The 13,806-nt window shown below is 51.6% G+C and overlaps 1 protein-coding gene across 2 annotated transcripts; it reads right to left on the reverse strand.

Moving 5' to 3' along the window:
- Positions 1 to 224: 224 nt before the first annotated feature.
- On the reverse strand, positions 225 to 13,131 carry WNT5A (Wnt family member 5A). Of its 2 annotated transcripts, none has more exons than XM_079317032.1 (5): positions 12,110 to 13,131; positions 8,812 to 8,945; positions 7,398 to 7,663; positions 2,517 to 2,809; positions 225 to 1,010 (listed from the first exon to the last, which is right to left on the reverse strand). In XM_079317032.1, exons 1-5 carry the CDS (start codon positions 12,113 to 12,115, stop codon positions 552 to 554), a joined length of 1,158 nt encoding a protein of 385 aa, XP_079173158.1. In that variant the 5' UTR covers positions 12,116 to 13,131; the 3' UTR covers positions 225 to 551. The 2 variants fall into 2 exon arrangements, with proteins under 2 accessions (XP_079173158.1, XP_079173159.1); XM_079317033.1 differs by lacking the exon at positions 12,110 to 13,131 and adding an exon at positions 9,643 to 9,754.
- Positions 13,132 to 13,806: the final 675 nt, after the last annotated feature.

Below are 13,806 nucleotides of genomic sequence, written 5' to 3' on the forward strand. Positions count from 1 at the left end.
GCACTGAACAGCTTTATACACCCTATTCTAGGAACTTCTAGTGTCTGAACCTAAAAGTCATGGACAGGTCTGTGTGTTCCTCACATCCATAAGGATTGTTCTAACATCCCAAGCACATTACATGGTTGCTCTGCCTACTGCACATGTATTACGTTCCATGGATCTAAATTAGCATATGTCAGATTTTCCCCTCAAACTACTCTATGGTTTGTAAGAAAAGTCAATTTTCTTTTTAACTTTGTAAAATAAATATTCTCAGATTCTCCTCCATTATTGCCAAAAATATAAGCCTCACACAGTTCTGGGATGGACGCAGAGAGGGTTTCCAGGCACTTCTCTTTGCAACCTTTATATTTTTCTTTTTTTCTTTCTTTTTCTCTTTCCTTCCCCGCCCTTTTTTTTTTTTTTCATTTTATTTTTTTTTTTTTTCTTAAAAGAAGACGAAAACTCGTTGGACTCTATAAATAAAGTGGAGATAGTCCTGCGGGAAGGGAGAGGGGCTGCACCCCTTGCTGGCAGGCGGCTGCAGTTCCTCCCACCTCGTCCGTGCCCTATTTGCACACAAACTGGTCCACGATCTCTGTGCACAGCTTGCATTTCACGTAGCAGCACCAGTGGAACTTGCAGTGGCAGCGCTCTCGCTGCACCGTCTTGAACTGGTCGTAGCCCCGGCCGCAGCACATGAGTTCGCAGCCGTCCATGCCCTCCGAGGTCTTGTTGCAGAGCCGTCCCTGCGTGCCCAGCGAGCCCGTGCTCTCGTTGCGCACGCAGTAGTCGGGGCTGGGGTCGATGTACACCAGGTCGTGGATGGTGGGGGCGTTGAAGCGGCTGTTCACCTGCACCAGCTTCCCCCGGCTGTTGAGCTTCATGGCGGCGGCGCTGTCGTACTTCTCCTTCAGGGCGTCGCCCACCTTGCGGAAATCGGCCAGCTGCAGCCAGCAGGTCTTGAGGCTGCAGGAGCCAGAGACGCCGTGGCACTTGCAGGCCACGTCAGCCAGGTTGTACACCGTCTGCAGGAGCCGGGAGAGAAGCAAAAGCCACGATGAAAAACTGGCGTGGCTGTGACATCATTTATACCCCCCATCTCCTGCCCTCTGTCCTATTCCCACTGCCCCCCACAGTATTCACCCGAGCATCCTCTCCCCTCCTCCAGTACAGAGGGAACTCAGCTGACACACCCCTGCACCCCCAGCACCTCCAAGAGCCAGGAGAAGGAGGAGAGAGTCTCACCAGCCCCTCCCCACAAGGGAGACAGCCTCAACAGCACACAGACGGCAGCATCACTCAGGCTGCGCTCAAATTTTAGGAATTCGTTCTCACGCCAGCAAAGGATTTTGCTGTTTCATTGAGAAATGTAAAACATCTCCTTATTTTCTATCTGAGTTACTCTCCCTATTGATCTCTGCTTGAGGCTGCAATTAGGGAAAGAGTTAAGATTCCTCTTGCTCCTGGCTCAGCTGCAGCTGATTGTCTACTCTTGGCTCGGCATCCTCCTCCTATCCAAAATACTGCTCTGGATGAGAGACTTCATCCAAGAAGAAACCCCCAAACACCTATGGGTGGGAGTCAGAGCTACATAGCAATATCCTCTTTACAAAGCTTTGGCAGGGAAACCTCAGTCATTTGCCCTGTACAAATAAAACAAGAGTCAGTGTTGACACTGCCCCAAAAATCCTGGGGTCTGACACATTAGATGATACTGTAGACAGCTTCCACCCAGCAGTTACAAAGTCTTAATGCTGCCAAATGGCACTGCAAAGATGAGGCTGAGGAAGGAAAAAACTCCTCGAGTCTCCGTAAGCAACTGTGAAAGTGTCATTTTTCTTCTTGCTAATAGTAATTGGCCTGTCCATTGCTTTCAGACACCCTCCCTCCTCTTACATTTAAATACTATTAATTTTCAATTATCTTTCATCCTTCTCTACCTTAGAACACAAGTGTAAAGTCTCAGCCGACTATTGCTGGCACTTCAAGCACTAGGAAAATAATGATTTTGGCTCTTCATATCCAGACTATTAAAAAAAAAGTTTACACCCATTCATTTAAAGCATTTTTGAGATTAAAGAAACCATGAAGACATGTTCAACCACAGAAGACCACGTTTTCTAATAGCATAGAGAAGCTTTTCACATACTCTTAGACCAGGCAAAGAAAAAAAAAGACAGAACAATCCTGTGGCACAATTCCAGCCTGGGAAGCCCAGCACAACCCTCTTCCTTCCAACACACACTGCCCTGGTTGGAAATACCAACTAATAAAATCCAGAGAATCCACAGTGAGCAGGGCACTCTTCACGAAACAATACAGAGGGAAATACAACACGCTTTGGTCCCAGCCTTCCCCACGAGGAAAGCAGCAGGAGTGTCAGACAACCAGAAGCAACACCAACTCACGCACTCCCCACCCACCCGCACCCCTTCTGGTTTTGTGCCCCAAAGCAAAGACAAGCCACGCTGGCTGCTCTGTGCCCCACCAAAGCACGCGTTTCCCAAAAGAAGGGACGAGCAGACACTCACTCTCCTGCCCGCCTCGTTGTTGTGCAGGTTCATCATGATGCGGGCGCTCTCGTAGGAGCCGCGCTGGTAAACGCGCTCGCGCTCCCGGGCGTCCACGAACTCCTTGGCGAAGCGGTATCCGTACTCGATGTTGTCCCCGCAGCCGCCCCACAGCCAGTCCCGGGGCAGGTCCTTGGGGCGCGCGGCGCGGCTGCAGCCGCACGAGGACAGCTCGCCCTCGCGGCACGCGCGGCTCATGGCGTTGACCACGCCGGCCGCGCTCACCGCGTAGGTGAACGCTGTCTCCCGGCTGCCTGCGGAGACACAACCGGGTTAGCGACAGGCGCCACTCTCCAGAGAGTGCAGCAGAGACCCTGAACCACGCTGCACAAAACCCTCACTGGAAGAACCAGAGGAACCCCAGCCACTTGAGCACGCAGCTGGCCAAGGGCAGAAATCACTTCTCATTCATGCTGGGCCAAAGCAGCCGTGCCTGCGTGTGAGGGAGGGAAGGGCAACAGGCTCCCTGTCCTTCAGAAGAAAGAGATGTTAAATACAACCTTTAAAAGTCCAGTTCTTAAATTACTACTTCTCAAACGTGATTGATGCTCTTCACCCACTTATTCCAACTTATTTAAAGTTCAAGCATTTTATGAAGTCTCCTGGTATCGAAAGAAACACGCAGCAGAACAACACACAGCTTTCCACCCTACACACCAGCCAGACACTTCTGGAGACTATTTAAAACTAACAACAACCTGTGCTGGTTATTATCCACCGCTCCAGCTCTTGAGAATACAGCAAGGAAGCCCATGGACAATAATTTTTACAAATTACAGGGAAGAAAAAACCCTTGGCACAAGGTGGCCTTGAAGGTTTTCTCCTGCATCTGGTGCCCTTAAATGGAAATGGAAAACCTCAAGTTTCTAACTTTCGTTAAGAAAAAGTTGCAATACCGCTAATGTGAGACATGGCCACGTACCATCCCATTGACAGTATCTGATCCCATCCCGTTAAAGTCTGACCTCCCCAATCACTTTTCCAAGGGTGCCACAAGTTCTGAGTACAACTAGCAAAGCTCATAGATAAACAAGCACGGAAGTTGCACCAGAGAGCAACACTTGAATTTTGTTTTTCTTCTTAAGAGACATCATCCCAATGGGTCTTTTCCAAGATTCTCAGAATGACTGAGAATAGACTAAATATTTCTTTTCTGTTTATATGATTTAAGTTTTATTCCTAATCTTTAGCCTAATCAATAGATCAAGCTAGCTTTTAATCTTGACTTTACGTGATTTTACTTAGGGAACATCATGAACCTTTGAAAAATTAGGACTTTAAGAGGCCACAATTTTGGGCAAGTCATGTATATTTAGACAGAAACATTTTTAGGCAAAATCTCTTTGTGCGAGACATATCATGACAGGTCAAATCTAATAGGAGCTTTCAAGCACTTCTGAAACATAAATAATTTGAAGTCTGGTTCATATTTAACATCACGATGACACCATGATCAGAGCAGCTTTGTTAATACAACAGCTGTCATCCACTGGATTAATTTTAGTAATCGAGGCTGGGTTTAAATGGGAAAAATCAGAAATCTTATGTTAGGAAAGATGAGACTTAAGGAAAATCCAAAGCACTTTGCTACCTTACAATGGTCTATCCTCACAGACACCTGCTCTTGGAAGTATCTACATGAATTGTGGGTACAAAGGGTTACAGGAGTAGCATTTTCAGTTAAAAATAAAAAAAACATTGGCTTGATGTGGTGACTTAGGCCTTGCATCTACTGCAAACTATAGCAGGGGGAACCTCATACAGATTTTAATGTTCCCATTTGCTCTGTAACACACATTTTTGGATTAATTCCTTAAGCAAAATTTCCACTATATTGAGAGGAAAGAAACGTGGTCTGCTTTGGACCACAGGACTCGGCTCTTCCGTTCCATTTTCGTTCTTTTCATGTTTAGTTAGCTCATGCTTTCACATGGTTAACTCTGCCTCTTATTGCGGGATTTCAACTCATAAAGCCAACTATTTTTGACTAGTTTTCATTATTACCCTGGAACAAATTTTAAAGAACTTACTCTTAGTGGGAAGGAGTAAGGAAAGGCTTGGGTACAGGAAGGAGAGTTGCCCTGCAAGTTCCCTCCTTGAACAGTTAGGCAAATTATAAAATAGCATCAGCTGCTGAAGTGCACTTCAAGCCAACACTGCCTCAAGTCATCAACCCCAGGAACACATTAAGAGTGATGGTTCCACATGGATGAGTTACTCTGAGTTTTCTTTTTTTTCCTTCTTTTTTCAGTCTTTAGGCACAACTGTGCTTTCCTTCACTGTCAAACATATCTGTCTTTTCCCACAGTCCAGGATTTCTCTCTATTGTAGCCATGGCAAGCAAACACACATTCCAAACACGTTCAAGTCCCCTCTCTCCCATATATATAAAACATAGAAATGGAACTGTTCAATATACACACACTGTAGGAAGCCACCCACAGAGCAAGGCGCTGAGCTTTACACTTGATCTGAATAAGTCTGCAAGAACAGAACCTTTTTTTTTTTTTATACCTGAACATAAGATACAAAATGTTCTTTGTCTTGCATTTTAACAGCATTCAACATCAGGCTGAAGGCAGAATAAACTGGACCCCAACCACAAGGAGCTGTAGGGGGAGGATGCAGTGATTTTGTTTCCTGTTAGCACTTGGCTGTGTGTGCAAAGCCCATGTGCAGCCTGCACGGGGCTGGCCACAAAGCCAGGAGATGGCAGTGAGCACCGTGCCCCACCTGGGAGCCAGCACCCAGGGAGAGCAGTGCAGCACACAGGCCCTAAAACTTTACAGTTCAATAAGCCACAGAGCAAGTTTCCAAACCCAAGGGCAGGTTTATTTGTACAGCTTTAGCTAACTGCAGGGTAAATGCTGGAAGAAAGGCTGTCCATTGACACACGGGGCCGTGGCTGTGCCGGCGGGCAGCGCCGTGCCCGGGAACGCTCTGGGGTGCAACCAAGGGCACGGGGCAAAACCTCCCAAACAATGTGCACTCAGAGCCTGCCCCTCCTGCACTGCTGGGAGCAAGGGCTGCCCACTGCCCACCACATGGGCACGGCAGCTGAGGTCAATGGAATCAGGCTCTGAAAGTGCCCACTTTTCCTTCCATGCACAGGAACACCGACTGCTCATTACTGAGGGTCAACGTGAAATACCACAACTGCTACACCTCCTTCCTTGCTCTCAGTGAATTCACTCTTCATGCTCTAACTCCTGAATATGCCTATTAACCTTGCTTCCATCTGCAATTAGAATAAGTGGCTTAATTACATGATGAATTGCTGTGTAGACATCAGCTAATACAGCCACATCCAGCAAAAGGGTGCGGCAAAGTTATTTAACTTGAAAGGAGCCACCTTTAAATAGATCTGTCATACCTGGGGAGGGCAGAAACATCGATTCCAGAGACAGACACCACAAATCACGGGCCCCATCCTGTACACTCCTTCACACCCTGAGCTAATTTTCACTTGATTGGATAATAAATAAGGGCTGCAGGATGAAGGCCTATATTTTAAACAGATTAATCTTCTGACATTTGTTAGATTACTAGAACAGAGAGGTGTACAGAAGAAGCTTGCTTTCATGTTTTTAGACTTTTGCTTGGGTAAGGTAAAAAAAAAAAGCCTTCTATGGAGGGTTAATATTGTACTTTAAAAGCCTAGTAGAAGCCTAGGGAAGGTTGTTTATCTAAAATCAAATGTTTCAATTCATTACTTTATGCAATAGATTTTTTTCTATTTGTCTGACAATCTCCTACAAAAACTGAGACCAAACGTGAATTGATGTATTCCTTCAACTTTAACTGGAGTCAGCCCATTTACAGACAAACCTAGACTGAGACCAATTTTAAAACTTTTTCTTTTTCTAAAGTAGGGCAGAAAATCACTGCCATAAAAGCTTTATTTTACAACTCCAACTAAAAAGCAGTGCTGTGTTTGCCAATGTACCACTCACTGCTTAAGAGATCACAAGTGCCACCCAGAGAACTAGGGGTTTTCAATTGATTACACAAAATCAGCAATCTGACTTGAGAAAGTCAGGAAAGTTTCACCATGGACCATATTCAACAGCACTGGTTAAAATTTTGCCAATGACTTTAAAATACTGAGGTCCTCAAATGCCAGGAAAGGCAGGCAGCACACGAGCACTGGAAAAGGCCATTTCAAAGAGGATCTCACAGGGTTGGATGTCCACCAAATTGCGATAAGAAGTTAAACAAGAATCTGTCTCTTACCAGTGATGTGATTTCATTAAAAGTCAGTTACAAGGACAATCACATATTCTACCGTGATACAACTATCTCATGAAAATTACCCTGCTACAGCAATTTAAAAATAAATTCGTTTTCCTTAAAAAGAGAAAAAAAAAAAAACAAAACACCGTATCTGGAAATAAGCAAGGAGGAATTGCCTATAAACACTAATAGACAGAGCAGCAATTTTCAGTTAACCTCTGGACCAGGAGCGATTTATTATCCAGCTGCTCACTTTGGAACTAGACATGGACATCTTTAATTTTACAAGACGCTGATGGTTTTAATTCTTGTAGGTTGCCTTCGTTTTGTCTCAGGTTTTCTAAAAAAGAGATTTCAGGGCCTCATTTTCCTTTCTCTCTTATTCCCATATGCAAATATATATTCCTACTTTGTTTTCCAAGACATATGGCTGGACAGTGGTGGGAAATCACCTCCAGCTAAAAATAATCCAACTCCTTTGCCAACTTTTAGAAACACTTGATTGTATACAGTACTCAGTAAGAACCTGGCAAGAGATTCAAGTGCAGAACTGTGTGTGCCATATATATCCTTAGACAAGAGTTTAATCATAAAGATGTTGCTTCCTACCTATCTGCATGACTCTGCCAAAAACAGAGTTGTTGTCCACAGTGCTGCAATTCCATCTTCTATGTCTGAATTGATACTGGCACTCCTTAATGCCCGTCTTTGCACCCTCTCCAATGAACTGCATATGGTCCTGATAGAGTTGGCAGAGTTTCTTCTGTCCTTGGGAAAGCCCTGCTAGCTGGCTACACAGTGGCTGGGCTCCTATAATATACACCTCTGACATCTGAACAGGGTTCATGGGGTTCATGGGGTTCATCCCTAAAGACCTGCACAAAGAAAGATTTGCATTAATAAAGAGAAGATTTCAAAATAAAATAAAGCAAAATTTTTAAAAAATCCATAAATCCCAAACAGAACTGTATCTTATACGTGAGCATACAACTGTTTTTGTTAACAAGTGAAGAAAAACTCCAGACACTTAAACATGAAACTTTTGTTTTAAGAACAGGGCAGAAGTTACCAGTTTCCACCCATGTGGTTATCACCATACATTAGAGACTGAATGTGACACAGACTTGGAAGACTTGCATCTAGGCAGCCTTTTGCCAGCTTAAATTAACACAGTGAAAATAACAGAAGCTCCAAACAACTGCGAGGCCAGGAAAACAAATAAAGCAAAAATAAAAAAAGGTCTCCAAATCCCGATTTGTCTTAACACATATTTTATATGTAAGTCTGGGTTTTTCAATCTGATCCATTATAAACAAATAGGGAAACCCTTAGCAAGCCAGAAGTTAGAAACTTGCTACAGCCTACTTCTGGCTTCTTCCAAATGACAACACAGAAACATACAAGCAAGTATATTCATTCTAAACAAAATCAACTTTGTTTTCTTAATTCTTAAAGTGCTCTTCACATTATACATTTCAATTAAAAAGTAGCTATTAATCCAATAGGCATCACTGGAAAGAGCAGAGAAACACCTATTTCAAGAACTCTCAACATCTTACACTATAGAGATAATTTGCCAAAGCAGGAATTTAAATGTACTCCTTTGTAACAAAACATATCTGTAAACATTTCAGTTACAGAAAACTTTCAAACTGAAACTTTAAGTTTTTCTTTGCAAATCAGCATTTTCTCTTGTACATGTAAAACATCTAAGGTAAGGGAGTTGAAATGTCTCTTTTAAAAGAGAAAGAATTATAGTAATTTAAAGATGATAAAATTCATAGAGAATCCACCAGACAGCATTCTAAAATCTGTGTTTTACAAGACGAGATGTTGCACATTTACCCTCACTCGACAGACCCGTTCCTTTCCTACACAACATATTCCAACCAGCACACTTCTCCCCTGCCGCCTCGCTCCTGCCGCACTCCCGCACAAACAAAGTACAGAAGAAGCACAGAGACACAGAAGCAAGCAAATCTTGACACCCCCTTTCAAAACCAAGTCGATACGAGATGCTTACCACCAAGAGCTGGCTTCTATTACAACCTGGGTAAAAGAGGAGAAAACGGCCAGAGCCACTACGAGGTACTGAGAAGCCATTGTACTGCCAACTGTCCCCACAGCACCTCCGTGGATTAATACTGCACTGGATTTCTAGAGGGGGGAGAAAAAGGATCAGATTGTTTATTGCTTCTCAGACCATTTTCGAGCATTCAAGTTTAAACAACGGAAGTCTCCGGGCCCCTTTTAACTTGACTCTGACTCGCCGGCCCTTCTCCCCGCCGAGGCTCTGGTGCCAGACACAGGCACGTCGCAGCTCCCGCTCCACCGGGCAGAACCCACCCCCGCACCCCCACCCCTCCCCGGACACCGCCTTCCCAGGGCGCCCGCCCGTCCCTGTGTCCCGGCCCCGCCGCTCCGCACCCCGCCCGCCGGGGCACGGCACGGCACGGCACGGAGCGGAGCGGCACCCGGCGCGACAGCTGCTCCGGACACGGGACCCATCCCCGCTGCCCCGGGGCTACAGCCACCCGCGGCTCCCGGGCCGGGCACTACCCCATCGCTGCCCGCGCCGGGGCACGGAAGGCTCACGGCTGGTTAAAGGCGGCTTCAGGTTTGCCAAGCGAGCCCGAGAGGGAGCGGAGCGGTGCCCCGAGGGGTCGGTTCCGCGGGCGGCCCGAGGGCTCCCTCCCGGGCATGATGCGGCCGCTCCTTGCCCTCCCCCGTCGCCCCTAAAACATCTCTGGGCTCCTGCCCGCCGCGATCGCCGAGGCAGCCCCGAGCTGCGCGCTGGCACCGCAGTGACTGCCCCGACGGCAGCCCCAGGGACGGGGCCGGCCCGGGGAGGTACCGGGAGCGACAAGGAGCAGCTCCGCGTCCCGACCCGGAGCCTGCAACAACCGGCTGCCGTCCTGAAAGTCACACGCTTCCCCCGACAGGTCCCGCGATCACCGTCTGGTCCTCACACGGGACTCTCTCACTCGCTCCCCAGAGCCATTCCCGGGGTTTATTTCCCCTCCCCTCGGAAGAAAGAAAAAAAAAAAAAAAAAAAAAAAAAAAGGAAAAAAAAAAAAAAAAAGGTCATTCCGACACTTGGGGGCTCCCTATTCCCTGTTCATTCTCCAAAGGCCCTTAACGCTGAATTGAAGGTGTTCTTAATTCTAATTTATTTCTGTTTGCGAAGGGCCGGGAGGAGCGGAGCGCTGGCAGCGAGGCCGGACACAGAACCTGCCCGGGCACACGCGGGGAAGCTGCCGCAGCGCGGGGACCCCCATGCGCCGCTCCCCGACACTGCTCCCCGCGCCCTGCGGCTTAAACGTGCCCTGCCCGGGAGAGATGAGCCCCGCCAAGTCCCCACTGCTGGGGGTGGGCAAATGGGGGCCGGTCTCTGCAGCAGAAAGAGCCCGCCCGCCCCACAGGGGCTCAGCCCCGGCAAAGGTGCGAACGCCGAGGGCGCGCAGAGCGAGGGACGAGGCGAAGCGAGGTGTGCGGGGGGCAAGCCGCGACACCCAGCAGCGCACAGCGCTGGCTCCTTTCATCTGCTGCTCGTGAAATAACGACAGTAACAAAGAAGCGCCATGGAAGTGCCCGAGCCCTGAGAAGCTCGGAGACGCCGGTGCCCATGCGGGACGCCGGCAGCTGTGCCCGGCCCAGCGGTGAGCCCGGGCACGCCGAGCTGATGGGGCACCGGGATGGGGCGCTGCCCGCCTGCAGGGAGCGGTCGGCAGGGTCAAAGGCACTGCCCGCTGCAAGGCCCGGGTGCCCCCCGAGCTCCTCGCTGCTCCGGAGCCCCCGGCCCGCCGGCGGCGCCCCGGGGAGCGCTGGCGGCCCGTTCCCAACAGGGGGCGGCCGCGCTCGGCGGCTCTGCCCTTCCGACGGCAGCTCCGCCGGGCCCCGGCCCCGCTGCCATCGCCCGCCTCGGCGGCGGACACTGCGCCCGGCTGCGAGGCGGAGCAGGCACCTGCCCCGGCCCTGCTGCACGCAGCAGCTGACAAGGTGCCACCAGGAACAACACAAAAAACAAACAAAAAAACCACCACCACCAACAACAAAAAAGCCAATAGTAAAAGAAAAAAAATAAAATAAAAAAGGCAAAAAAAAAAAAAAAAGGCAGATTGCCCAGCAGCACAGAGCACTGGAGATCGGGAGTGTGAGGCACCGTGTTCAACTTTGTAGGGCCGCGGAGATTGGGTTTTGGTATTTAACGCACCCCATGCGGAGCCCGCGCTCCTTGCCGAGATGAAAAGAGAGGCTTTTACAGATCCTGCACCGCGGGATCGCCTCTGATCCTGTTTTACACGGGGTGTCTGGAAAGCCTGCGAAGGCATCTGGTTTTCTAGGAGCACTACCAGCGGGCAGGCGGCATCCAGAGCCCGGCTCCGGGGGGCTGTAAACCGCGGGAGGCGCAGCGGCTCCGCGGGGACCCCCCGGCCGCCCCCCGCTCCCCGCTGCGCCTTCACAGGCATTTGGAGGAGCGAGAGCACGTCTCACGTTTGCAGGGAAAGGCACTGGTCGGGTCCCGGCCCAGCTCTCCCCAGCGGAGGCGCAGAGGGGTTGTTTTCCCGGGGGTGAAGGCACATCGTGTCCTTCCCTCGGTGCCCGGGGACAGCCTCGCTCCTCGGTCCCGCTGAACTCCCCGTGACCCTCCGAGCGCAGCCCGTTTACCATACAATTGACAATTAAAAACAAACAAACAACAAAAAGCCAACAGCCTTTCCAACATGGAGTCCTCGCAGCGCCAAGGGGACCCCGAGGAGCCGCGCTCCTCCGCGCTGACCCAGGCGGGACCCGCTGCAGATGCAGAGTGATAATCTCCAGAAACTGAGAATAAAATTAAATGGGGGGGGGGGGGGAGAGGGGGGGGCTGACTCCGGGTCCTCCGCTGGCCCCCAGCCAGTTTTCCTTAAAGGTACAGGCCACCATTAGCGCCGACGTTGGGCTCTTCCATAGCGATCCTCCTCGGGAAAGTTTGGGAAGTTTGGAAAGATGTCTTTAAACTCGCGTTAGGAGCCGCTGCCAGAAAGATGCACCGGGACGCGGCGGGCAGAGCGAGCCCAGCAAGTGCCCCTGCGGCGGGCAGCCTCTCTTCGGGGGGAAATTTAAAAGGAGAAGGGAAACCAGAAAATACAAGAGCTTTTCCCAAGTGCAGAGCTCTCTCTCCGCGGCGGGTGAGAGCGGAGAGGTGGGAGCGTCCGGCGGTAGCCGAGGAGCGGAGGAGAGGCCGCCCCGCTCCGGGGCCCCGCGCCCCGCCGAGCGCAGCCCACCCTGCGCGCCCGCGGCCCCCGCGGCGCGGAGCCCCCGCGCCCCGGCGCACTCACCTCCATCGCGCGGGATCGCCCAGCGGCAGCAGCCAAGTAATCCAAGCGGAGCAGGAGGAGAAACGGCGAGACGAAAGTAAAATCCTGGCTCGCAGGAGCCGGGCGGTATCGTCCTGAGCCGCGGCCGGGGGAGCGCGGGGGCCCGCGGAGCTGGCGGGGGGCGGCGGGCGAGCGGCCGCCCTGTCCGGCGCAAACCGAGCGTGTCCGACTGCGGAGCGGGGCACCAGTGCAGCCTTCTTTCCAAGGTCCATCAGCAATCGCAGTAATTAGGGCTTTCCACCAGCAGAAGAAGGAGGTAAAAAAAAAAAAAAAAGCCAAAAAAAAAAAAACCAAAAAAAAAAAAAAAAAGCCAACCCAACACACGCACACAGCGCCCGTGGGCGTGATTGTGCGGAAGCAAATAAAAATCTTCACAAGCGGCAGCGAAAGCGCCGCGGGCGACGATCCGTCCCACCAGCCCAGGTGGTGCCGCCGCGGGGCTCCCCGCGCTCCCACCCGGCTCCGCCGGCGCTCGGGCCGCCGACCGCCCCCTCCGCAGCTCGGCGCGGACCGGCCCGCCAGAGGGGGACGATGGAGCCGAGCGGGTGCAGGGCTCCCCCCTGCCCGCCCCCTTCCCTTGCTTAAAGGCTGCGCGGTGCAGAGCCGGGGGTCCGCCGCAGCAGAGCCATCCCGGAGCCGGCTCCCTCCATTTTACACTGAGAAGAAAAAGCCCCAAACAGAAAAAGAACTTTCTGCACAAGCGAGAAGGGGGAGGGGGGCTGTGCACGCGTGTGCCTGTCTTACGGGGCGACTGATCCTGCAAGGCGAGCAGGGGCAGGGGGAGGGGAGCAGTCCGGGCTTCAGGAGCTGCGGCTCCCCCAATCCATCGGTGCCAGAGGCGCCCAGCGCCGGGGAGCGGGATACGCGGGAGAAGAGCCGGGAGAGCAAGCCGGGGCAGGCGGCGTCGCGGCAGCCGACCCTTCCTCCGCGGGGCTCTGCCCCCGCCCGCTGCAGCCGGCCCCGCTCCCCCCGCGTCTCTCCCTCGCTCCTCTTCACCCGCTGCTTAAAACTGCGAAAGAAAAAAAAAAAAAAGGAAAAGAAAAAAAAGTTAAGAGAGCCAACGGCAGCTGGAAAACTTTCTCGGCAGCGCATGCGCCCAGGGCCGGCCTATTGCAGACGGGGCTGGATTTTAAAGCTGTACGGCAGCGAGCGGGACCCCGCGCAGCCCCGGGGCGGGCGGCGAGCGCCCGCGCTCCGCTGGGTCCGCTCAGTCCGCTTCCCTGTCCCATCCCTGTCCTGTCCTGTCCGCCACGCTGAGCCCCGCATCACCGGGCCGTTCTTGCTCGTCAAACTCGGCGTGAGGCCCCGTGAGGGCAAATTCTTCCTGCAAAGCTGTGCCCCGTGCGCCCATCCCGGCCGGCGGGTGCGTGCGGGGGTGCACGGCCCCTCCAGCACCGCCGGCTGCTCGTCCCGGGCCGGGATGGGGACACATCGGCAACCCATGTACACCCATGTGCACGCATCTACACCCATGTACGCCCACAAAGACACATCTACACCCGTTTCCATCCATACACGCATGTACATCCATATACACACACCTACACACATGTACACCCATGTACACCCATCTACACACCCACGCACGCCCGGGGCTGTGCGGGGCGGCCCCGCGGCGCTCCCCCTCGCACACATGTGTACACAATGTGCGGCGCACA

This window comes from Erithacus rubecula (assembly GCF_903797595.1).
Source record: "Erithacus rubecula genome assembly, chromosome: 13".
Classification (NCBI taxonomy): domain Eukaryota; kingdom Metazoa; phylum Chordata; class Aves; order Passeriformes; family Muscicapidae; genus Erithacus; species Erithacus rubecula.

Excerpts from the sequence above, each read along its gene's own strand:
- WNT5A (XM_079317032.1), bottom strand. Across the intron at positions 7,664-8,811 it reads ATAGAAGCCAGCTCTTGGTG|GTCTTTAGGGATGAACCCCA; the intron begins GTAAGCATCTCG and ends TTCTTTGTGCAG. Across the intron at positions 2,810-7,397 it reads TGGCAGAGTCATGCAGATAG|GCAGCCGGGAGACAGCGTTC; the intron begins GTAGGAAGCAAC and ends GTGTCTCCGCAG.